Raw genomic sequence first — 26,730 nt, 5'->3', positions numbered from 1 at the left:
CCATGGCACTACTGTATTGGCCATTCCTCGTGTCCCCCGGCCTTGCTCTGGCTTTTTCTAATGCCAAGTTTTTCATTGTCTCTCTTCCCCTGCAAACATTTCTGGCCATAGTTAAAGAAAGTGTAAATGTTTCAGCCTAAATTAAAATCAGTGGCAAGCTGAGCTGACCTTTCTGAAGCACTGGGGCAGATTTTACTGCCAGCAAATCCCCATGAGTGTGACGGAAAAGGAGTCAGAGACCTGCTGGCCACAACTTGCTCTTATTTTCACCCCCATCACAACACTGGTAAATGCATAACCAGTTACTTCCAATGGGAAACTAGCACACCAGCTGGATTGCGTCTCTCTCAGTCCAACAAACCTGCCCCTCCCCCTGGCATCCTCTTCAAAGCTGCAGCTGCCTTCTTTCCAGTCCCTAAAATGTTCTGTAATAAGTCAACAGCTCATTTTAAGCCCCTGTCTGCACTGAGTTGATGCACATCATGGCATGTTCTCCCCCTCTACCTCCGCCTTTTCACTGAGAGTGAATTTTGGTACTTGGGGAAATAAGTGTCTGGCCGACTGACGTCATCTAGCCGCCCACAGAGCAGGTGTAGCAAGCGCTTCCTCTTTGCCCTTGCCAATGAGACGCTGGGACTTTGAGCTGCGGAGCCACCAGAGGGGTGAGATCAGTCACCCGTTCAGTCTTTGGCTTCTCTTTGCCAATAAGCTGTCACAGAAATTTTTCCAAAGGTGGAACGGAGCTCTACCCACTAGCCTATCTCACACTAGCACCTGGGAGTCACCAGACACCAACGTCATTCAGTCATTCCCAGCCTAGCTGGATTCCAGCTGGCAACCTGGATGTGACAGGGCCCATTTACCCATCCTCTTATCCACCTGTCCCCCCACTTCCTCCTGTTTTGACTGTGCTCCAACACAGAGTGGGACGTGTCTCGCTTCTGCACAGCTGAACACAGTTTTATTTCTGCTTCAGATCCTAACTACAATTCACGCTTTTCTAGAGTCATCATTTTGCAAGAATAATTGTCTAGCAAATTGTTTTACTGACTCCACAGTCGACAGTGAGCTGCTGTCGTAGATCTTCTAAATAAAAATTTGTGGAGAACAGAATCAATCTATCTAGGGGCATGCACGGCCCCGCCCACCACTGTATTTCACCCCCTTGACCTGTGAAGTAGAGAGTATTATTCCCAACTGAAAGAGGGGAAACTGAGGCAAAAAGCATGACTTGTTCAAGGTCATACGGGGGTCTGTGGCACAGCCGCAACCTCAACCCGGCTCTCCTGAATGCCAGAACCACAAGGCCAGCCTTCCTCCCTCCCTTCTCCAAAAGTTGCTGCTGTTTACCAGAGCAGAGCCCAAGGAAACCCCAATGCTAGAGTGCCTGGTGAAAATAAGAGGCGATTAATTAAGAGGGGAAATCCGCTTTCACTGAAACAGACCTGTTATCAAGAGAACTTGGGCTCTGATCTCTTACCATGAGTGATATCAAAAGTTCAGCTAGCAGCTATGGGGCTGATCCCCAGTCAGACAAGATGAACAATCTCAGCTAACTGACTCATCGTACACAACTGATTGTTCACTGGAGATGCTAACCTAATGTGCAGTGAATTCTGAACATTTGCATAGTATGCTGCATTCCTGGAATTGATCAGAGATGGCCTTTCTCCTGAAGGGGATTCACACAGCCTTGCCAATGAGGATGTATGGGGATGTATCTATTCAATGAAATGCTAGATGATAGGCTAAATAACAGAGGCAACTTTAGCATGATTTAAGAAATGGAAACGAACAACATTTGTCACAGGTGTCAGCCATCTTGGTTAGGAGGAAGCTGCTCCAGAGGTAACTGGCGCAAACTGTAGCTAAAAACCAGTTATTAGCATCTCCAGAATCCTACGTTTCTACGCAAGGCAATACATTGTCCACACTTGTACGAGTGCCATGCTTAAAAAAACAACCTGGGCTGGGGGTAGGACACACCTTACCCTTCTATACCAACTTTCTTCCAAGCGTATCAAAGTGCTCAACGAACAGTAATTAATTAAAACGCACCCAATGAACTATTATCCCTATTTTACGGGTGGAGAAACAAGGGCACAGAGAGGTTAAGTGACTTGCCCAAGACCCCACAGCAAGCTAGAAGCAGATCCAGGAGTAATATACCCAGGAGTCTTGACTTCCACACCCCTGCTCTTGGCCTGTAAACCCCGCACCACCAGCTTCCTTTTCTGCTCATGGTTTTCCTTAGCCCAATGTGCTATCATATCAGGTGACATTTTAGTTCTGTCTACAGCATATCTACACGGGGAAGGAATATTTAATGATGGGCTCTTCAGTCTAGCAGAGAAAGGTAGAGTAGTTAACCATTGGAACAATTTACCAAGGGTTGCGGTGGACTCTCCATCACTGACAATGTTTAAATCAGGATTGGATGTTTTGATAAAAACTCTGCTCTAGGGATGATTTGGGGGCAGGTCTCTGGCCTGTGCTCTGCAGGTCAGAGTAGATGATCACAGTCATAGAATACCAGGGTTGGAAGGGACCTCAGGAGGTCATCTAGTCCAACCGCCTGCTCCAAGCAGGACCAATCCCCAAGTTTTGCCCCAGATTGCTAAATGGCCCCCTCAAGGATTGAACTCACAACCCTGGGTTTAGCAGGCCAATGCTCAAATCACTGAGCTATCCCTCCCACCCCACAGTAATCCCTTCTGGCCTTTGAATCTAGGAATCCTCTCTTGAACATTCCTGCAGCCTCAGGGGACAAGGCCTAGGACAAGAACGTTAGCAAAGATGTCAAACGCATGCTAGTGGCATCTTTCCTGTGCACAACAGGAGAGCTGCAGCTCCAAATAACTTGCAGCCCAGTCTTACAGCTGGGATGACCATGGAAAATCTGCACAAGGACGCACTCAGAAACAGTAAGTCCTAGCTACCTGCATGGACTGCTCAGTGTCTCTCAGATACCCTGGGAGAATCCATTCTGTCTGTTAATGGAGAGGAGGAGATTGTTTCCTTCTAAGTGTATTTCACTACTGCGGCCTGCTCTGTTTAACAAAGCTGGGCAGACCCTCATGTACACAGGATTCCCAGTGACGCCAGCGAGCCCTGAGCGTGTACTGGGGCCACAGGATCAGACATGCTGAAATGAGACAATGTAACTTCTTACAGTCATAGGGAACCCCCCAACACTATATTCAGAGTGCCTGGCATTTACATGTCAGAAACCAGCTTTGCTTGTCTGTTTCCACTTCCTATCTTCTACCTGATCCTCCACTGCCGCTCGTCAGCTTCTCTCAGCTCATTTCGCTGCTACTGTCATGGCCACATTTTTTTACAACACAAGGCTCGCATCCTTCCCCTGCTTTGTTGTTAATTAGCAGCAACACCCAACACCCCAGATTCCATAGATGTCTATTGGGTCATAAGTGTCCCCTGTCCTCTGAGCTCAATCCCCACTGGCATGGTCTGTAAAGCCAGAAATCTCTTTCTGAACCCTGCTCTTTGGACAGCTCCCACCACATGCTGACTGAGTGTATGCCCTGTAAAGTGACCAGAGAGCACAGGGCAATGTGGTGTCAAGGACCTGCTACCCCACAAATCCCTCACAAAAGCCAGGTGCTGCCTCTGAGGACCCTCTCTGGGATTTGTCCCTGGCCATGAGGAGTGAAACTTGTTCACACAGATTTGCAGGATGACTTCCCTGAATGCAATGGCCCCAATAACCATTTGGCTTTTGCATTAGGAGCCAATCTGTTCAAAGGCTCCATTGGCATTCCTGTCCATTGAGGGATCGTGTCTGACTGGTTTCCACTGTGATCATTAATAAAGCATCAAAGGCTGCCGAGAGGAGAGACAGCGACAGAGAGGGAGAGTTGGAAATTTCTTTAAAAAACACATGCATATTAATAATGTACAAATTATTCATAAGGAATCCGATTCCCCTCCCCCGACCTTCCCGGGCTCCCCTTTCCCGGGACACCAACTGAGCGATGTGGAGGAGCCGTCACACCGTGCTTCTCACCTTCCCAACAGAGCCGCTGGGACTAGATTTGCACAGGGTGAATATGCAGACATCTCACTTCTTGAGTACAGAAGCCCAAGGGGGAGACATGAAATGTACAATATGGATGTTGCATATATCTTGGGACTTTGACGGCGAAGAAATAGCGCCTTAGTGGTCCCACTGGCAGCAGATGTCCTTAGATGCAATCCATTTGACTGCCAAAGAACTCCACTGCACCCACAGAATGGCAGAGAGATGCGAGAGCTGGAATGACAGGTACAGCTAAGAGAGCCATTTCTATGGTTAGGAAATGGGCACATCATTTTTCAGAGGAGCTGGCTGCTTTCCATGTAGGTCCCATCAATAACTGAACAGCATTAGAGAACCTGAGGAGCCTCACATGATCCTTTGTACTGGAGGCAGGGGAGGACAAAATTCAGGGTGAAATTCACCCTCAAGCATAGAGCCCACACCAGGCTTTATGTATCACTGAAGCCCCATTTATATCCTATGTTAAGGGGCAAATTTCATCCTTGGTTAAGGTAAATTAAGCCAGATTTCTGAGGCAGAGCGGGGGCTGGATTACATGAGCAGGTTCTGGTTTTCCAATGACCCACTTCAGATTTGACCCGGCTCCCAGCAGAGTTAATGAGAGAGTTGTTACTGACTTGGAGCAGAATCTGACCCCTAGCAGTTAAAGTCCTGTAGCAGGTGCAGGTGTCCCAAGAAGCCAATACATTAAGGATAATACAGGTGACTAAAAAACCCCCAAACAATATCTGAAAATAATAGCCAGCTGTCATGCTTTGTGGGTCAGAGTCTATCAAGGCAGACTGCAATCTTTACACCGCTACAGATTTGTACCTGCATAGAATCCGGAGGTAATTTAATGGCTCAGAAGAAAGGAAATAAATCCATTGGAAGGGAATAGCTGTTTGTTTACATATCTTGCCATGAACATTACCACGAGCAGCAGCACCAGGTGTATGTGCAAGCACCATTTATTTACATAATAAAATTGCCAAGTAGATTTGTAGCTTAGGGGCACCCTTGCCGCTCAGTGCGCGTGCCTAACTCCCATTAACACTAATGGCAGCCGCTGTGCGTTCACCAAGCAGAGAACAGACCCTCCGAGTGCCCTAATGGCTAATTTTAAGAGAGGTAAAGATGCAAATGTTTCACTGCGTTTGGCTCCCCCCGCCCCACCCACACCATCAGGTGGACCAGAATCACAACACAGTTTGAATCTGAACATCCTGCTTTCCTCTCCCCCCTGTTTGTGAAAGCTGTCAGGTCTGACTAGGAACTCTTGGTAAAGAAGGGGTTAAGCAACCCAACTGGGCTCTCAAAACTTCTCCCGGAGACCCCTGGAGCACCCAGCATTAAAAAAAAACGCCTCCAGCCTGGAATGGAATTCTTGTCATGCTTTGAACTTGGAAGCCTGTTTGTATTCTATGCACAGCAGCTCAGAGCCTGCTGTCAGAGCCAAGCTGCGAGAAAGGGCAAAACCCTGCCGAGATGAAAGAATGCAAGGCATTGGTATAGCCTCCCTCTGGCGTTTACACCTGGAAAAAAAAACCCCACTCAAGGGCATCTTACAGAGAGCTGTGCTAATAAGCCACTCCTTGCTGGAATGAGCAATTCAGCTGAGCTGAGGAAACCAGAGATGCAGCAGTGAAGGAGACACGTTGGGAGCTCCTCTAAGTATCTGGGAGGCAAGGGGCTTCGGATAAGACAATTCAGATTGCAAATGACGAATACCGAGCCGCCCTCCCCACTCTCCCTGCCTTTAGCTAGTGGAGGTTCACTACTGGACTGGGATGAGCGCAGCTACTCCTCATTCTTTATTATGAAGCAACAATCCCCACTGTCTTTATGGCTCATGTCTAGGTTAGAAAAAGCCTCCCTGAGCCTCTTGTCAGCAGGATGAAAAGAACCTGTGCCAGAACTCCTGTCGCTAGCATCTATCTAGGCTGTTTCCTTACAGGGCAGAATGTCTCATGACCCTTTAATGTTTCATTTTTCATTGTGTGAGTATGTTAGATACTCTTGCTCTGCACAAGCTTTACTCTGCCCCAGAGCACTGGTAATACCCCTCACTGCTGAGCGGTAATACTCACACAGATTCCTGTCCTAGCCTCACTCGTCTCATGGTTCAGCCTCTGAACCTCAACCTTGATTTCTGATCAACAGCACCTTACCCTCTCTGCGTCCCAACGGCTCCTAGCAATGCCTCTGCACCCAGTCCTGGCCTGCAGGTCTATTTGCCAGGTGCATTAAAGGGGTTTCTTGCCTTCCTTGGAAGAATCAGCTGTGGCTTGCTCTGCAGGATGTCAGACTAGAAAGACCAGTGGGATGAAAGAGCATGGAAAAGCCCAGGGTCCAAACTGATATTCTCCTCTCTTTTAAACAACACCGCAGCTCTCGTTGTCTAATAGAGGCTTAGCTTAAAGAACGAAAGGGAAAACCCTACTGGGCCACCTAGTTCCCAGCCTGGTGCAGGACTGCCCCTAGGATATACCCTCTAGTACTCTGACCAGTCTCGTTTTAAGGGCCTGATTTTTAAATGGCCAGAATCTGCCCACGGCCCCACACAAAAATATGCATGTAATTTTCCATCTAATTTGCATTAAAATTACCAGGGCAAACTGGGTATAAACATGGACCAAGGGTCAGTTATGGGTCACAGCGGCCATTTCAAGGTGCAATCACCAGCTCCGGGTATGCAACTGCAGTAACCGTGTACAAATTAGGTCTGCAATTGCACACACACTTTCGGAGCACAACCGGGGGCTTTTACCTTTTTGAAAATGAGGCCTGGAATGCCCCCAAGTAATGGAGCTGCCAACATTTATCCTGGGAGACTCCCCCACTCCAGCACTTCCTACCAGCCCTGCCTGACAGCTATCTTCTCTCCCACCCTCTTGTAAGGGCTTCCTACCGGAGAGACATTTGTGTTATGACGTTACGTTGTATTGCATTACCACACTCCACGTCACTGTTCTGTGTGGGTCAGGCTTTAAAATAAGATGAAAGCAGACCTCTAGGCTGTATCAGCCCCATAGTTCTTGCTCAGGAAAGTAAACAAATAGTTGTCCAACTTTATCCAATGCTTTCTGCTTCTTTGGCAGCTCCTAAATAATCAATATTTCTGGAAGAGATTCCATCCATTCCAAAGACCGATTGATCCGACAGACAGACAGCAGCTGGAGGTCCAAGAGCAGCCATGCTACTTGCATGTCTAGGTCACCATGCAGAACTTTGTGCCTTATAAAGTCCCTCCATTTCCCACAGAAGGATGTGCTGTGCAGTCTGCAGATGGGTCAAAAGAGATGACGTATGTTCTTGCCAACCACTGTAGCAGTGGGTATCACCTCCCATCAGGTATTAAACATCCACTTCAGCACCTGCATATCACAGTGTATGCAATGCCAGGGTGTACAACAGTAACAGGTCAGCTGTTCATCTTATGTCATAGACACAGCTTCCTGGTTTGACGTGAGCTGCGTGGACAGAAACAAGATCATCATACCACACTGCATCATGCTCTTGTTCCATCTCCACCGGACATGACTAGCTGATATTCTTCATTTAGTCTGAGGCATGTATGTACATCACTGAGAAGTCCCAGCCCTGTGCTCCAGGTGCCTTTGACAGATCTTTAAAATCACAATCAGTACAAACGAATAGTTCTAGTAGCATCAGCTTCACGCACAGAGCCAAAACTAATTGACAGTGGGAAGTGTTATCCCCCATCCTCTCTCAGCAACCCTCATGCAGTCCTCACGAACCCATCTGAACAGAGGGGTTCTGCAGCATGTCCTAGCAGCCAAAGGATTTGGGCTACTTCAGACAAAGAGGTGGAGGGAGGGGGATTCATCTACAAAGAACAGCCCCTTGCACAGAACTTCTTGCCCCGCCATTTTAATCAAGGGATTCTCGCTCAAGTCCCTCTACTATCACACCAATGGCAGTATAGAATGAGAAGAGATGCAGACTCTCAGGTGGAAAAGTACCAGGACATTTAACTTCTCAAACTTCACTCAGAAGCCAACAGGTAGCCAATGGGAATCACAGAGCAGGTGTCATGTGCTCACAGGAAACCCTGATGAGGGGTCAGGCTGTTGCATACTGCCCCAGCTTCAGCCTCAGAATGGATCTGAGGTGGAGCCCTGTGCAGAGCACACTGCAGCAATCTCACCATGTAAAGGTGTGGATGCTTGGAGAGAGGCCCTCATCTGAGAGAAAACATCACAACCCCCTGGCCCAGCCCAGGAGATAAACAATCAGGTACAAGCAGAGGCCAGCGTAGCTTTTTCTCATCTGCACTTAGCAAGGAAGTTGTATCTTGTTTCCAATTCAAGTATAAGCTCTTTGGGGCAAGCCCCTGTGCCTTTCTGGGCATTCACACGGCACCCAGCACATCCTGATTGGAGCTGCTATGTGCTACCAGAATACAATAATGAATGGCAGGCACAAAACCTCAATCAAAAGGGAAGATATAACGCCAGGCACATCTTCTGCTTCCCTCCTTCAACGCTACCTGAATCTCATCTGGGCTGATGCTCAACTAGCTAGCCCTCAGCATGCTCCAATTCCCCTTTCCAGGCTGGGAAAGGGACTCAGCTGCTCCCCCAGGGTCCCAGGAGAGGGAGACACAGAGTTGGGTGACAGCAGCATACCGAAGTTCACATGGGTTTCATCAGCGTATATGTATTATCTTTCTCCCCTATACTTCGTCACTTGTTTTCGTGGACTCTCTGTTGGGGAGGAATGGTGTTAATCTATATGCTTGGACAGTCCCAAGCATGTTGTGGGTGCTACCTTAATAACTGAAGGCACAGTAACCCTTGTCTCCTCACTTACATGCCCTAACAGCCTTCTTGATATCCACTAGTGAGATATGACGCAATTTCAGGCTACAGAAGACTTCCAGTGTCTAGACTAAGGAAGCACAGATTGCTATGAAAGGCACCATATCACCATAATGGACTGGAACAGATAAGCAGCCAAACCTTTGGATGCTTCTCTGAACCAAACGGCCAAGCCTCTGTAGGTACACTCATCATTAACAGGAACTCATGGGTGACTGACATGACACAAGCAGGCTGAGCCTCCTTGCTACTCACAGCCAGAATGACTGCAGATGGGTTTGCCCAAAGGACAAGCCAGAAAAGAAGCTGGGTAAGTAAAAATTTGCATTTAAATATTTATAGAAATCCCTGCAGATGACAAGATGAAAAAGAAAACTCCAAGAGTAATAAATAAGTAAACGCTCCAAGGTGTGGCAGAGTAGCAGAGCGTTGTCTGTCACTCAGCACTTTGAAGAGCTTGGCTATCGTGTGTGAATTGCTAAAAATAATAACTAATGATAAAAACATTAGAATAAAAACCTTTGCTCTGCTCCTGCCCTTTGCAGAACAGCGGAGGGATCAGTTACACTTTAGCTAAAGAGAGCAATACCTGTTCTACCCAGTGCAGTGGCCTGCCCTTGTCTCTTGTAAGACAGATAATTAAATAAGCCGTTGAGACAGTGGTGGGAGAATGCTGATGGGGGGGAACTGGTGAAAGATTTCTAGCATAAACTGTTTGTTTAAATATACAGGAGCCCCTTATATTTTTGCTTACAGCATAATACCATTAGTTGTGAGTAAATATGTTCTCAATTGTCTTGACTGAAACCCACGGGGATGGCTCTGTTGAAAGTAAAGAGCCTGGAGCTATCACTTCCTATGATGTTATCTGTGCAGGATTAGAGAGCGGATGGGAAGGATTGCGAGAGGGAGCCTCTTAAAAGTTAGAGGCATTTGGCTCCTTTTCAAGCATTATCGTCAGCCTGCTCTACAAACACAACACAAAAGTGTAACCACTTAAAGACATTTGGTCTTGGATTATGTCCGTTAAAAACAAGACATTACTTCCATATACCGGGGAAAGGGGAGAAATAAGGTCAATGTAATTCACTGATTTGTCCTATGAGCTGTAATCAATTTGTGCAATTCCACCACCTTGCTTTTGTGCTCCACTTACAAGTAGGCTGGATTATGTAAATCAAAATGCTGAAAAACTGTCCAGCAAGCTAAACAGATGGGTGGGCACCACTGGATTGCCTCAAGCAACAGTAAGAAGACAGGGAGGAAGAGGAAGACACAAAAGAAGCAGAAGAAAAACAGTCTGAAAGAGAAACGAAGAAGGAAGGTAGGATTTAAATCAATTTACTCTTGAATAGGGCATCTCCTGCAATAATGAGATCTAGTGTTTGAAAATAATCACCATCAGCCATCCATCTACAGAAGAGGGGAGGTTCCTAGAAATGCCACAGTAACCTTTCCCATTGATGTGCTGATTTAAGTTATGCTCCCCTTGTGAGGTTATGTGCAAAGAATTCCAGCAAGGGGGAGGAACCTGCCTGGCAGCTGGGATGTGAACCTGGAGCGTCATCAAATCCAAAGGCAGCAGCACAACCTCTTGCAGACATCTTGCCAAGCAGGAATGGTGGCACTTATGGTAGACAGTCCGTCAGCCTCCACCATCTAGAAAGTGAAGCTATTACAAAGGCAGTGTTGTAGTAGCCAGGTTGGTGCCAGGATATTACAGAGGGTGGATGAGGTAATATCCTTTATTGGACCAACTTCTGTTGGCAAGAGAGACAAGCTTTTGAGCTCACACAGAGCTCTTCTTCAGGTCTGGGAAACGTACTGTGGCAGAGCTCCAACCTTGTCCCCGTGGGTCCCGCGCTTCTAGGCGGTTTATGCTAGCCTCAGAGGCTCATTGCGACCCTCCACGTAGCCCTTCTCTCTCTAGGGCCAGGGTTACAGTCTACTGAGCCCTTTTCATCGTAAGCCAGCAAGGAGGTTGGTGAGAGAACTCCCACAGTCTCTGTTGTCCCTATGGGCTTATTCCCGAACAGTTTAGCCTCCTGTCCTGACAGGGGCCTGTCTTCCCCTCCCAGGAGGTGTTTCTGTAGTGGCAGGTTGGGGGGAACCCAGGCCTGCCCTCTACCCCGGGTTCCGGCCCAGGGACCCTAATGGCAGCAGCTGTAGGCAGCCAATCTTTCACTGCCAGAGTTGCTACATTTCCCTGGGCCACTTTCCCACAGCTCTCCCACTTCTCTCTCAACGCCTTCTTCACCCTTACCTTAGGGCTCCCTTTCCAGTGGCTTGAGGTTGTTTTCATTACCCAGTCCTTCAGCTGCACTTCCTCTCCTCTGGCTCCCCTCGACCTGACCGGAGTGAACCCTTTTATAGTATCAGAGGGGCCTTAATTAGAGTCAGGTGTTCACATTAGCTTAAGGGCCTCACCTGACTCTTTGCAGGTTAATTGGAGTCAGGTGTTCTCATTAGCCTGGAGCAGCCCCTACTCTGGTCAGTCAGGGAACAGAAAACTGCTTATCCAGTGGCCAGTATATCTGCCTTCTACTGCTCTGCTGTACCCAACTGTCCTGGGTCTATCACAGTACACTCCGCATATATTTTGCAGTCCTGAAGAAGAGTTGGTCCAATAAAAGATATTACCTCACCCACTTGTCTCGCTAAGCCTTTACAAAGACTCTCAGCAAAACTGTAGGTTAACTCCTGCCAGGGTGGTTATCAAGGCTGAATCTTTAGCGCAAAACTTGGGCACGAAAGTTTGAAAAGCTAAGCCTGTGCTTGGCTTTGAAAAGAAATAGAGAACATACTAAGCACAAGTGGTCTCGACAGACTGCTGACCCTCCTTTGGAACAGTGAGCTGCCAGACTGACCTCCGCAAACACTGAACACTGCTTGTGATTGGACGGCTCTTTAAACTCAGGCCACCCAACATCCCCTCGTCATCTTAGTATTTGGCTTCCCCACGGTGAAGCTTCCCACTCTTGCACTGTGCCTTCTCTTCGAAGAGCTGCAGTACAGTGAACCCCTCTCACACATTCTCAACCCACTGCAGACACACTCCCCTTCAGTGCTGCATCCTTCTGGTTTGCCCCAAATCCTGCTACCTGTGGCCACTGCATGACAGCGAAGATACAATCCTGTGAGCCCTGTCTCCCCATTTACCTTACCATGAATATAGCCCCGCTAGAAACTATGATGACCCCACTGAAGATAATGGGAACTCTGCCACTGATTTCAATGGGACCAGCATTTTATCCCTTTTCCCCCCACTAATGTTACTCAGGTATTTTGTCAGATTACTGGCTACTGATCCTTCCCTGTGAGAGAGCGGCTCCTGCTTCTGGGTAGGCACAGAGGTGCTGTATATGCAGAACAGCAATACGTACCCACAAGAAAGAAGGTCTAATCAACAACCCAAACAGCAACGTCTACGAAGTACAAGCAGAAAGGTGATTGGTAGGCCCAGCTCCTCGTGTCAGCCCACTCGCTCTCCCACTCCAATTCATGTCTCCCCTTAACTCCTGCTGCTGACTTGTCATTCCTGTCAGTGGTACTTCCACCTGGCCTATAAGACGCAACTGGTCGACTGTAAAGTATAACTGAGGAGGGGACCCTACACTCCTGCCCTGGGAAGGAAGGAAAGGTCGCTACCAACACCTGAAACCTGAATGAACTATGCCCTGACTCAGAGAGCTGGACTGATACGCCAAAAACTGCGAAAGACCCAGGAAACCAGAATTGACAGCCAAGAGCCTGGTTTTCAGAGGTGCCAAGCACCTGCCGCTCCATCAACTCCAGCTGGAGCTCTGATTGCACAGCACTTCTGAAAACTGAATCCTAAATCCATAGCGCTCTGGTAAAATCAAATCTGCACCATCCAGAGCGTGCGATGCAATTAGAGATTAGCTTTTTAGAGCCGTACACAGACACTGGGCCCAATCCTGCTCTCACTGACAGCGATGTAAATCTGGAGCAACTCCCTTGACTTCATACAGTGGTGACTTACACATCCAATTAAGGAAACACAGAGCTTCAGGTTTGCTACATCCCAGTGCACCTAAGACTTGGCAGCCATCAGAAAACCCTGAAACGTTATTTCATTAGAGCACGGTCAAACCTTCCAACCAGGAGGAACTAACCCGTAGCAGTAAGAAAGAAAAGGGAATTCTCTCCTGGAAGCAGCATCTGGTACTGGTAGGAAACCAAAAACCATTTCAAGGCCATAAGGAATCTCTTAACCTAGTACACAACGTTGGGAATTCCTAGTCATCTGAACCACACTCTCCTTTTTAATGACGAGGTCGGAAAAGTTAGCACGTTAGCCACCATGACATCTTTATACTTTTTTATCTTAAAGATGGCAACTCTGTGATAAGGGCTGGCTGGAAGCACAGGCTCACCTTATTCTGGGTGTGACTCCATTGAGCTCTCTGAAGAGACACTGGGAATGAATCTGGCCTTCTGTCTGCACACCAGGAAGATTCAGTCTGATGTCCTGCTTAAAACCATCAGACATAGCTGTGCTTCGGGTGTGGCTGTTTTCTTGGTGCGTGAGTACACTAGCTTTCCACCTCTGCAGCCCTGGGTTGAAATTAAGAGAGGCTCACAAGTGAAGTGGGTCTGGTGGTCTCAACATGATCCTAAATGAATATGCGTCCATATCGCTAATTCACTGTATTTTAGCTCAGCCCAGGGAAAGGCCACAAACTGGGCTTTATTTCCAGTCAGACACCTCTAGGCACAGTGACCCATAGTCACAATGCCTGGTTTGTGAGCTTTAATAGTGTAACAAGCAGAAAAAGAAACTCCCCATCCCAACCTCAGAGGGAGCCAATACCTCATCCTGGGGGCTCACCAAACCAGTAAGTCACTCACAACATCTGCAACAGATTATAATTAAGCAATAATTTTTTAAAAATAGAATTTGTATTAGCTGAATTTATGACTAGGAGAGACATTGCAAACAAACAGAAAAATTGCATATTAGGATGCTAATTAGATGCATGTCTATTTATAAACTGCTTTGATCAGGCTAACACGTTTTCCGTTTCAGGTGTCAGTGTTACGCCCACAAACATAAATGATTTCATTGACTGGGAAACACCTGCTTATCTCTACAGATAGGGAGAATGCCAAGGAAAGTCTATGCCAAGGGAAACACATTGTGGGCTGCTCAGTGTCATATTGCTATCCCATTTTGTGCTTGGTGACATGATGAGTCAGATCATGTCAAAGGGGGAATGGAAGCATATTCAGACTGACCCCAGCCGAAAAAAACAAGGTGCTATAAAATGTTTGCCCCTTTGTCCAAGATAATTCACACAGATACTAGATATCTTTGGGCTGGATGGTAGCAGCAGGCTTTGCCTTATTCATCAGTATAAGGGGTGTCAATTTGTCATGGTAAATTTGGGGTGGGGATGGCAAACTTCATGGGTTGGCTGGGTTAAAATCATCAAGCCATGGAAATCAAAGGAAACCTCTGACTGGCTTTGTTGGGCCTTTCAGAAGTTTTAAAGAGGTGTTCGAATGCCACTGGGAGTCCCAGCTTGTCCCTTTTTTCCCACGTGACCAACCTAAGCCATCTTAGCTAGTAATTTAGTTGTGCCAAGAACTTTCCCTAAATGCTCCTACACTGAGCCACTGGCTGGACTGAATCACAGACAGAAGAACCTCAAACCAAAGTCACAAAAAAAATAATTCAGATTGTGACCCAGTGGCCTGTGTCCCTACTGTATACTTACAACAGTGCTTAACCAAGTTTGCACAAGAAGGGCAAGTACAAGAAGATGCTTAAGAGATGTAGTACATAAGGTCTGCTTCAGAAAATCACGGGGCCCCTACACTCAAGATGAGATGTGTATCAATAGCAAAGAACCTGGGGTTTCTCTGGAGGGACTTGTGAGTGTTATCACTTTATACAATTGTCACGAGTGAGCTGAGATCCCTACGATTTGTTGCAGTTCCTATGAGGTGACGGAGAAGCCCAAACTGGAAGCATTGCACGCTCAGTGAGAGCACGTGCAAACAGCCTGCTCATTGCCCAGACTCAGCAAGGCTGCCCTTAGTTTGAAAAGGCAGAAGCATCCCAGATTTGATGGTACTTCTTGCTTTCTCCGATTATGTTTTACTCTCAATCTGTTTCTCCATCATTTCTCTGATCCCCCCTTTCCACTGTGGAATGTCTGGGGGGATTTTCCTACCCAAAAATAAAGGGAAAGCTATTCTCGGATGTCCCCTCTCTTCTAAAGCACTAAATGGAAGGACTTTAGGGGTGTGTTTCGAAGAGGCCTTTTGGCTTACACGAAATGTATTTGATAGGGGAATGGGGGTTTCATGACCACTGTAACGGGATCTGGCAAGAACTCTGAATGCTATAACAAGATTCAGTAACCTGAAAAACAGCTACAAGGGCTGTTGTTTTTTTTAATAAGCTCAAAGTTAGAAGCTTAAAAGAAATGAGTCATCATTCTGAAATGCACATCAAACAGGTTAAATAACTCTTACTTTCTTAACAACATATTAATCAAAGTGCACTGATTCTTGAAGCAGATTCTGCTACCGTCGAGCCTTCTATCTTCTCAGCCCTGATGTATGCATTAAGAGAGTTTTATTCTGACAGATCCAATATAGCAATCAATAAAATCTTATTATACGGAGCTGAGATACAAGGATTTGCAGCAGGATTTATGCACTACCTTCAAACCCAGTGCTATTTCATGTGTCTGCTTGAACCTGTAATTGAAAATAAATCTCCCCATATACACCAGATTCTAATTTTCTGGATGTATGGGCAAATCTGACTGGAAGCCAGCCTTCCCTTGGGGAGAATGCAGCTCTGCGATCTTCTCTCTCACACTATTTCAGGCCATTGTTTTGCCAGATTCCTCAGGACAAGGCAGCCCTGGGTTCCATAGCACAGCAGAGAAAGGATGCATGGGTCAGACCAACAAGACTTTGGGCACTATACTGCTTTTGGAATCCACACAATCCCTCAAATCCTTCTGTCCCCCAATGAGGACTACTCAGGACTACATATTGGCTGCCTTGATGAAGATCATCACTTACTCGGCAACAACACTGTAAACAGCTTTTAGCCTGTACAGGTACCAGAGAGCTTGGGCGGATGAGTAGAGGAGGAAACAGAAGAACATAATGTTGGTAATGACCAGGGTAATATTTGTAGACCAATATTCTTCAATCCATGGGGATTGCTTAGTGGTGGTGCAGGGGATGCACATTTGGGTCTGAGTTTCTCTCTCGTTCCCCAGCCCTGCTAGGCTAGCTCACGGTGAAGGTATCACACTGAGAAGAGAGGGAGGACCTTATATATTTTCCTGTGGATTTGTCTCGCTCTGCTAAGACTCAGCACTGCTCAGGTATATAACAATAGGTGGATACCCAGCAGTCTCTGGAAATGGCTGGAGGCCTTTGATCTAGGTAGCTCTTTTGATAGCATTAACACAACACAAATAATCAAATTCACCCAAACCAAAGTGAGTGAGAGAGACAGACAATGGCCCCAGTGCAAATCTAATGAAATGAAGGGGAAGGCAGTAGCAGTAAATAACCTACATGACAACAACAGTTCAGACTCTTCTCAAAGGATCGTGGGACTATGCATGTCATGAGGTATTGCCAGCAGCAGGGTTTTTTTTAAAACACTGATTCCTTTAGATGTCTCTGTCCCGCCTCTTAAAATGAGAACATCTGTAGAAGGATGTAGATATGTGTTTCTTGAATGATGAATCTATGGGCTTGTCTCTTGTTTGGAGAAGGATAAGGGACCATAGGTGTTACTGTTGTGTTGAGCTCCTTTCCCCTTCTTGGTATAGCTTTCATCAGGAGCACTGAAGGGAGCTGTACCTTGCGTGAAAAAGGCAATGCTTTAGGGGGCTCGTGGCCACACTTGGCAACATCAGTTTTCACTTCTGTAAACAGGGAATGATCATCCTCAACCCGCAGCATGTTTTTGAGAAATGCAGACTCCATGGTCCTGCCTCAGTGCAGGGAGCTGGACTAGACAACTTCTTGAGATCCCTTCCAGCCCAAAGTTTCTGTAATTCTGTGACCCAGACCTTCTCCTTTCAGAGGGGAAGAAGGGAGTTTCATAAAGGAGCTTTTGGTAAAAAGGGAAAACAGGCCACCGAAGCAAGAGTTAACCCTGCTTTCTTTTTCATTTTTCCTCCTGTGCTTCCTGAGAAACATACGGCAGCCACATTTACAGAGACACCGACCAGACAAGGAGGAGAGTATTGGGCAAGGCAAGTGAAGGGAATTGGGAGCACCCAGAAGAGCTGAAGAGACTGATCTGCCTGAAGAGTGAGCCTGTAGCCGCAGAAAGTGAAACATATGGTCGCTTGACAGATGCCGGCAATAGGTAGTTCTGCAAGTCCTGAGCTGTTACACCTCTCAAGAGTGTTTGGTAAATGGGATTGGGCTTTGAAAACACTAATCCTATCTAATGCGGATCGTCCAGCCTGAGAGTGGCGCATCTAACAATGGTGTCAGCTGGAAGGGCCTGATGGAGAATGAAGTAGTGGGGAGGAAGTTAGGGTTTAGGAGGCATACAGTACAACAGTGAAGTCCTCTTGATTCCAAATGACCATGAGTGGTCCCAATAGCTACCAGGCAAATAACAACCGTGACATGGAAACCTACGGGATGAAGTAGCTTTCTGATAAAATAATCCAAAGTTTTTGCAGACTCAACCTGAAGGATTAATTTTGAATACATTAAATTGGTCTATCCTTCCAGCTGGAATGAGATGGTTGATAGCAAGACACTGCAAAGCACATGTCCCTGTAGGTGAGTCTATGAGAGCCTTCACCATCACAACAACAGATCTCAGTGAACAACCAGGCTCCTTCTTCTGTGCCTATGTTTATGTGGTGCCTTAATAAAGAACACAAAGGGGTGGAGAATTGACTGTATACCCTTTTTTGAGGGCACAAAGGAATGAAATTGTTGCCAGTTGCCCTTCACTGGTGATTTTTTTGGGAAGGATAATAGCATTGATACTGTACACAACCCAGAAGTGATGAACCTGAGCAAGCATGCAGGCATTCCAACTCTCGGGACTTTAGAAAATAAAGAAATGTTTCCAGTGTACATCCACCAGGAGAATTTGCTTCCTCATTCTTGCTCTCTGGTGGATTACACAATGCACAGGGCTAGAGGGGAGTTTGTATTTCTGCAAATTCTACATCTCAGCTTCATCCAGATCATCCTGACAATGAAACTATTGGGAATGGGGGCTAGTTCCGACTTCCTTTGATATGGGACATTATGCTTTTTGAATCAAGATCGGTTAGGAGGCTAGATCACAAGAGTTCTCTATCTCCGCTGTATTCTCCAAGAACAATGAGACTTGACTGGCCATCTTGAGAGATTTAAGGTTGAATTTGCATAGCGATGCATGGGAGCTGAGTGCACAAAGCCTGTTATCTGGTAATTGTATCAAACATGACACACTTCTCTGAACACTCTGCAGTTGCCACTTGTTATGTGTGAAGATCAGCCCAGGATTTGCATTCTCTGCCTTGTTCTACCATCATCACAGATTTTATTTTATTGTTTACTACACTCTTAAGTGTCATGAGAGCCACGGACAGTTGCATGTTTCTCCCTTCTTCTCATCCTCATTGTGTAGACAGAGACATGTCAAAGATGTGCCTTTGTTTGGATAGACCCGTCACAAGGTGTAGCAAGAGTGACACTCTGTGCTTTCCCTTGCAGTAATTATTCTTCATTTGTGGACCTGCTGGTTTCTAGGATTGTCATTAACAATCAGCTGAATGCTCAATTACAGCTCAGGAGTTATGAGTGATAGCACTGCACACTGTTTCCAAGTTTACTCTCCTCACATCTCATTTCTACTCCCGCTGAGCACACACTTCCATATGTCCTTGAAGAGTGCTTGAAAAACCTTGTCAATAGCCTGCGATCACACTAGGCTGGGTCCCTCATCCGCGCTAGACATCTGCATGTAGCGGTACCTGGGACACAGATTAGGGTTTTAGCATGCTGATGTTTTATCAGTGCTAGAGGGATGTTAAAACAGTTCAGAAACTGAAGAATCAGAAGTAAAGTCACTTCCCTCATCCAAGAGCTGTGTCCACATGCACACACTTACAAATATTAGTGCATTATCTGTAAATGATCACTGTACTGTAGCTATATTTTATCTCATTTGCATTCTAGCAGTATGCCCTCTACTGCAAAGTTAATGAACTCCAGTTAACACATTCAATTCATTCTTAAAAGCGCTCTCAGTAACAGCCACCTAGCTACAACATACAAAAGCTTTGGCTCTATTGAATGGCTTCTTTCAAGGATTGGGAGCTCTCCATCTTTCAGAATGAAAATAAATATTCATTTTCAATAAGCAAACATGATGGTCTAGGAGGGGCTATGGTTTCACTGCCGATATAGCACCTCTGGTTATTTGAGCCACACTAGCCCTGGAATAAGCTTGCATGACACCTGCAAAGGACGGGGGAAAAGGTCCGAAGAAAAAAAATGCAAGAAAGATGGGGCTGGGGAAAACAGAAGGAAAAAATCTCAAAATCCCCCCCGCTCCTGCCAACATTGCCACAAAAATATTAAAGATGAAGCCAGACTTGGTGGATTGCTAGTGGGAAAATCTCCCAGGCACCCTCCGACCCATCCCTCACCCACTGCTGTTCTCACTTCCCCCAGTATTCCTGACTGATAGGCTTAATTTGGCTAGTGAAAGGGTTAAGTTTAATTTATACTGATTTCTATTTAATATCATTCTCTCCCTGTAGGAGCCAGCAGCTGTGAGCTGATTGTACTCTCTCATTATGCAGTCTGTATCGCTAATGGCCTGTGACAAAGGCATGGCATCTTCCAGGCCTTACCCCCGAGAGCCAATTAAACACACATACTCCCTTCCTGTTTGCAGCACATTACAATGAAATTAAACCGAATTTCAGAATCATTTTCTCCTAAAGACATCTCTTTACAATAATTAATGCATGCTATTCTTTTGCATTTGAAATATTCATCAGGAGCGTTGACTAAAAATTTTTCTAAAGCTGATTGCCCTGCACTTTGCAGTGCCTGCTGACACCGTGTCATGAAACACCGCTGCTGGCATGATACCAAGATCAGTGGCAACACTTGCGGTGTCGCAGCTCCATCATTAAGTTTAAAAAAGTAAAGCTTTTCTTATGCAACACAAAATAAGCAAACGGGCCACAAAGAGGGCACCAGAAACTCAGCCCAGAGATGGCACAGCTGACATGCAGCCAGGGGGGAAATGGAAAAGCCAGTCCTAGTTATGTTTAAAGCCCTGGGCGAATACAAAATTTGTATCTGCATCCGATCCACGGATATAAAACTGCTCTCTGCGGATTTGCAGTGCTCTAGTTGCGTTAGGGTTGGGTATATGGAAATTTAAACCCAACCCAAACAACCCTAGCTGGTTGGCCACCCACAAGATTGATGGTCAATCAGGCTGGATACAGAGAGGACAAACATAGTGTGTGGCTTTAGTCTATAATTCAAACAGCACATTGCCACTAATAGAGATAATGGGAACAGAGCAATACAGAGATACTACCTGGCCGATTTAACATGCCAAACACAACTTCACAAGGTGTCCTGCGGTGTCGTTACACTGAGACTCACTTTGGGACCGGGCTATTTTCTTACTGTACCTACATTCAGAGTGCAGCTCCGTGGCACCAGGAATGCGGAGCTTTGGCTGTGCACATTCTGAGTTTATTCAAGGAAAAATCACTTCTTTTCTGTTCAGGAATTGTCAGCAGCTTCTCATTTTCTTGAATTTGTTACTGCATGTTAGTCGCCAACAGTTCTGGGAAATAATGCCTGATTGGGAGACTGGGCATGAGTGTTTGAAATTCAGCCTGTGCTGGTTTGGGCTGAACCTAGACATTACATGGTTTTGTTCATCAGATTGCTGCTATCAGAGCCTGTTTTAGAGCAGGGGTTTCTGTTTCCTGCTCAGAAATAGTCTACCATCCTGGCAGGAATGGGACTGGCAAGCAAACTGTATTGGTGCCATTGGAGACACTGTAACTTGGTATCCAGAACAAAATGAATAGTAGACCTGGGTCTGAAACAGTTTTCCCGTCCAATGAACATTGCTGAGATTTCAACATTTTTTCCTGTCCCAAATCAGGGAAAAAAGTCAAGATCTCAACAATTCTCATGAGCCAAAAATCCAAAACAAAAACCAAAAAATCATTTTGGGTCAATGAAAACGTTTTGTTTCAATTTTGACCAGTTTAAAAATTAATTATTTTTCTATAATTAGTTTAAATTTCCAAATAAAATTTTGTTGTGAACTAGAAAACTGGAATTTGTTTCGAAAACATCAAACCAAAACATTTCCACAATTCCAAATTTTTCTGAGTTTTGAATTTGCTGACACTGACCTTTCCCACGGCATTTTAAAGAGTTCACTGAAAAATTCGTGACCATGTCCTGCAGTCCTTATTACAGCATTTCCTGCATCTTCTTTGTTCTTCATTCTACAATCCATTGTTTTAAATACTCAGCCAGGTTTGCCATTGCTGATTATGTTGTAATTATGAAGGGCCCAACCCCACTGAAGTCAATGGAAGTTTTGCCACCATTTTCAATGGAAGTAGGATCAGTCCCCTATGAACAGTGCTAAGTAATTACTGTTTTTCAGGTTTCAATTCAATCGATGTATACATATTTATCAGCTTCTCAGGTTTGCAAGCATACAGACTAAAACTCTCTCTGTTGCTTAGGGGTGGGGCGTATTGACTGGTGTGGGAATAGCGAAACTGAAGAGCCTATCTAGACAAGCTTCTATTTCTGAAGACAATCACAATCTGGGAGAGCCTGCCCACACCCAGACAACCAAGGACTCAGCCACATACTCCAAAAATGGAGTGATATGCCCACCCACCCACCACATTCTTCCTACAGCTGGGCACTGTGGCTGTGCCTTGCTTCCAGCCAGATGGGAGAGGGAGAAAAGATCTGCAGGGTGCCCCCTACTGAAACTGGTGTTGGCACTGTTCCATGAACCGGCCAGCAGGAAGACCCCTGTGGAACAAACCGACTTCCCCTCCCCTCCTGCTGTTCACGCACACCCCAGTGGGACCAGCACAGTACCTGTTTTGAACCAGCCGTCAGGTGTGAAAGCTTCTTTTGTTTCTTCAGGTCTATTCCAGTATTCTCGAAATACTGTAGGCCCCTTAACGAAAAGCTCCCCTTCTTTGCCATCTAAGCCGGGGGTCACCTAGAGCAAATGAAGAACAAATGCATTCTCCAAAGCAGTGACAAATATTCATACATCAATAGCGATAGCCACCTCAGATTTCCACCCCTAAGCTACAGCTTCCTCAGTGACAAGGCTCAGAGAGGCAGGGAGTGCCTTTGGAACTCCCTTTGATTGTGAGCCATGATGTTCTCAGTCCATCTGCTGTATCTCTTGCTTTAACTGAGAAGCAGAGAGAGGACAAAGTTCTAAGCTTAGTAAACACCTTCTAGCTCAGACGGGATTGATGTTTATGCATAGTTATTGATACACATGAATTGTCATACTGAAAACCCTCATCTAGCTAGTTTGGTACCCGAACCCTGACAACAACCAATGGGAGCTTCTTCCAGAGACAGGGAGACACCTCCTTAATGCATCTGGCCAATTGTGAAACAACATCTCAGCAGGGAAATGACTTCCTGATGGAGATGACCGTACTTCTGATGCAGAAAGGCTGATGACCTTTGCATTTTTTACCATACCTAGATTTATAGATTCAAGGGCCATATGGGACCACTGGGACCACCTAGTTTAAAGCAATTATTATTCTGTTCAGCTCTTTTTCTGTTTTTTACTCGTTAAATTATTTGCCTCAATAACATGCTGCAGCAGCCAGTTTCATGGGCTATTTATGCTGTAAACCGAATTCAAAAATGGGTTTCCTCTTAGGTGTTTTACTTTTGCTACTCAGAAAGCCCAGGCCCCTGCTCTTCCCGCAGCAATACGGCTGAGTTGCCTGCATCACACAGGTGCCACATGTCTGAGAAGGGATAAGAATTTATGACCCTAACTCCTCACCACTAGTCCCACATTCCCTTCCTCTAACCTGAACAAAGAGCGTCTGACATGGATTAACTGTCTGCTCCACTACTGTGATGATTTCTAGGTTCAGAGACGTGACTGGAAGATGGATACCCTGTTCTGCTCTGACATACAGAGCTACATGGAAACATAAATACAGGAGGGATGAACAGTTACTTCAGGAGGTGGCAAAAGTTATTCACAGTTCTCAGACTTTGTAAATTAAAATGCCAAATCTAAAGGTAATCCTCTCTCCTGGAAGAGAGGTTCGTATATATCTATTATAGATTTGTTCTCCTTAACCGTCCCCCAAGGAGGAAACGTGCTTAACACACATTCAGTAGTAGGATTCTTTCCCTGTTGGAGACTATTTGTATCTCTCTGGGCCAGCTGAGCTTGGCCCTCAATTCTCCAGCGGAGAGCAAGCTCTCTTGGCTTGACAAGCATTTTTCCTGCAGTGCCTCTCACCTAGCATTACGGGCAGTCTCCTACACCATGCCATCAGTCGTGCCTTCTAACTTCTTGTGACCTGTGTTCATACATTTCCTTTTATCTAATGGTGCATCTGAAATGCCTGGCCCGGCCTTCCTTGCTGCGGGAGCCAGTCACAGAAGCAGTGCAGCAGCGTGAATGGTTTCTCTGGGACATAATTTGAGGAGCCCTTCGAGTGTGAGCATGACAGCTTCTCCCTGTCAGTGTGCTGCACAGCTGATCCATGTCTGCAGAGAAGTCTGTTCATTGAGTATGAATGTGGGGAGGGAGGTTCCTTGGCAAGAAGAAAAGGCTCTTGCTGCTTGTGTCACATTTCCTGCAAGGGCAGGTGTCATGCATTGCTCTCGAGCTACCCTTTCCGATGCCTCCAAGATCACCACGGGTGTGCACTGCAAAGACTCACACCCAACCTTCCGGAGTTGGCAAGGCAGTTCCTGTCTAGTATGGAGCCTTTGATGGGGGGAAATAAAGATGACGAGAGAAGATAGCCTGAGTTGGCCATTAGAGAGCTGTTGCCAACCAGTCTGTGTGTCTAGCAGTGACAGCAGCCAGCTTAGCTGGGATAATTTTGTGGGTTGGTGGATGGCTCAGCCTTTGAAATGACAGCTGCAGAGGACACCAGACACCAGCTGGGCCACTTGGCACTTCCAGCAACCTGTTGCCTGGCATGGGAAAAAAGCGAACTCCTGCCCTCCTGGGGAAGGCAGCAGAACCTTCTCTTTCGACCTGTCATGGGACGCTTGGCCGCGTCCTCCAGAAGACTGTAACCCTGGTATAATTAAGGTAACACCAGATCCAGAGAAATATATTCCAGGAGCACCCTGCAAAATACACCGTTTGATATGTCAGGTCAGAGCTGCTGACCGACTTGTGCACTGGAAGAAAATAAAGCAAGACCAAAACCTAAGCTTTTCTGGTAAACGGCCAGGGGGGTCTTCACTTACTCAACCCTAGCCTGGATTGCCAGAGACAAAAAGGCATTACCGTCTGACAGCTGCTTGGTGAACGAGCTGATGGGTTTCATTTTAGTATCCACAGCACCAGCACCTCTATCACCATCGGCACAACTCTGTATCCAATTTCTTCAGAAAGGCCAGGAATGGAAACTGTACTCCACCACACTCCATTGGGGTCCCGCCAGGTCAGGTGTGAAGCACAATATTGGATGAGGGAAGGTAGCATGGGGAAAGCTTGCACTGCTGCCTGCTGTGTGGATAATTAAAAGACTTCACTTTGCAGAGCTCTCAGTGCGACACCTTTCATTTTTGTGAAATGGGACATGAGAAAATGAAACCCGATGTATTCGAGAGAGTGGCAGGTGTCCTTCCAGCTTCTCTAGAATGCAAAGGCTACAGAGACACCTCAGCATTCTTCAAACCCGCATCAGCAAGTTCTGAAGCTACGACTGTAAAATGATGATCCCATGAATCTGAAGAATCACAGGAAGTTCGCCAGACAAGACGGGACACTGGTCTGAGCCAGAATGGTAACGCAGCTGTCCCTAAAACGTATATAGCTCTATAACTGGGAGGATGCAGATGCATAAGAGACAACAAGTGCAGTGACAGAGGTTGTCGTGGGCGCTGCTCATATACAGCCTAATCATGAGGATCCTCATCATGAACAGCCATAAAGGAAGTTTTTCAAATCACTTAGGTACTGTAGCTCTTGCAACACAGACAAGATACTGAAGTCAGTTCTCACGGGTGGGGCTGCTCTGATGCACCGAGGGCCCTGCCTCGCAGTGACTCCGTGGCTGCGGCTCCAAAAGGTGTGCTCCACAAACAGCGTTGGAGCTTTCTGGGCATTGTGCCCAAAGAAATAAAATACAGTCTGAAACCCGCAGCGTGCCAGGCTTAGCACCTCCACAAAACTGTCAAATGGTAACAAAGGTTTTCCACTTCAAAACACCAGAAAGACCTTTTCTTAACCACCTTTGGTAACTCATTTCCCTGGGAAAGCCCAGCTTAGAGGCCATGTGCAGTTTTCCAAGAAGGGCTCTCTTCACTCCATTTTCCTACTGGTAAAGTTGTGGCATCAAACGACAAAGCAAGTTGTTCAAAGTGATTCAGTGACTCAGCCCAGAGTAGAGCTCTTTTCACTTCAGTCACAGGCTCTAACCATTGGATAACACAGCTTCTTACAAATGATGCCAAAGAAGCGTCACTTTGGCTTTAAAAATAATCATTTCTCAGCACACGTGCTCCAGTAAAACCAGTGTGAGTTTCAACTGGATCTAAGCACTTGAAGCTACATCTCAGCTAAAAATCTAAAAGACAGGATATATATTATCCCCCATGTACATGCATTTAATTAATGGTCTGAGCCCCTGAACTCAAGTCCTTCATCTGAAAGGTTGCCCCTCAGTTCCAGAAAGGTGGATACAGGAGACATTGAGAATGACATTTGAACTCACTAGTAGCTGCATTTGGTTATTCTGCAGCTCCTACTTGATTTGATGTTTTCTTTTCTTAGATGTTGAAACAAAGATTGATGTAAATCAGGCAACAGCAACCTCTTTAGGCACAACCCGTCCAGCACTCTACAAAGAATAAGCTGTGCTGCATTGCAGTGCAGGAATGTGCCCGGGCTTTTTCACCTGTCCTTATAAAAGGTCTTTGCAGAACACTTGCCATGTCCCTAAAGGAAGGGAGGGCATGTATCTTTAGCTGCATGGGTGAAGAATCCAGCGTGGTATTTACCTGCACGCTGCTCCTCCTTGCATGAATCAAACCTTGAACAAGCTCCAAATTTCTTGTCATATCAACTCAAACTCTGGCAGAGGCTCAAGCCACATCTTATCTAGAGCAGAGCTCCTTGGCAGCAGGCACCTCCCTGTTGTGTAATTTAATGATGTTATGGCTGGCTTGCAAACAGTAAAACAGAAAGGCCGTGACGTTATCTTAATAGGATTTTGCTTACTGAACTCGGAATGTCACTGGCACTGCTCCCCAGTGTCCAAAGAGGATGCAAACCACTTGAGTGCCGGCAGCTCATGTTGCTGGAAAACAGCATAAATTAAAATTCAGGGTTCAAGGCACTTATCAGTTACAATTGCTCACCTTCGACACAGGCCCAAATCACAGGCACACACCAAGCCGAACACTCTGCTACACGTTTCAAATTCCGGGCTTTCACCGCAGCATCATACAGCTAGCTAGCTAGCTCCTCATTCTGTCAAATCTCAAAGGTATCCTTTGTTGATACACTGGATCTAAGTTACACGCAGCTGCTGAAAGCATCAGATTGCTAATTGCATAGATATCCTATTC

At 46.1% G+C, this 26,730-nt stretch overlaps 1 protein-coding gene across 6 annotated transcripts in view; it reads right to left on the bottom strand.

Moving 5' to 3' along the window:
• Positions 1-26,730, bottom strand: part of ACSF3 (acyl-CoA synthetase family member 3) — a 110,172-nt gene that overhangs the window by 27,915 nt on the left and 55,527 nt on the right. For all 6 annotated transcript variants that reach the window (XM_073308226.1, XM_073308229.1, XM_073308231.1 and 3 more), the window contains exon 7: positions 22,018-22,144. In XM_073308226.1, the coding sequence (XP_073164327.1) occupies positions 22,018-22,144 (127 nt within the window). The remainder of the gene's footprint in view (positions 1-22,017; positions 22,145-26,730) is intronic.

Source organism: Lepidochelys kempii, chromosome 12 (genome assembly GCF_965140265.1).
Source record: "Lepidochelys kempii isolate rLepKem1 chromosome 12, rLepKem1.hap2, whole genome shotgun sequence".
Classification (NCBI taxonomy): domain Eukaryota; kingdom Metazoa; phylum Chordata; order Testudines; family Cheloniidae; genus Lepidochelys; species Lepidochelys kempii.
Note: the sequence above shows the minus strand (reverse complement) of the source record. Positions and strands in the feature narration are given on the sequence as shown.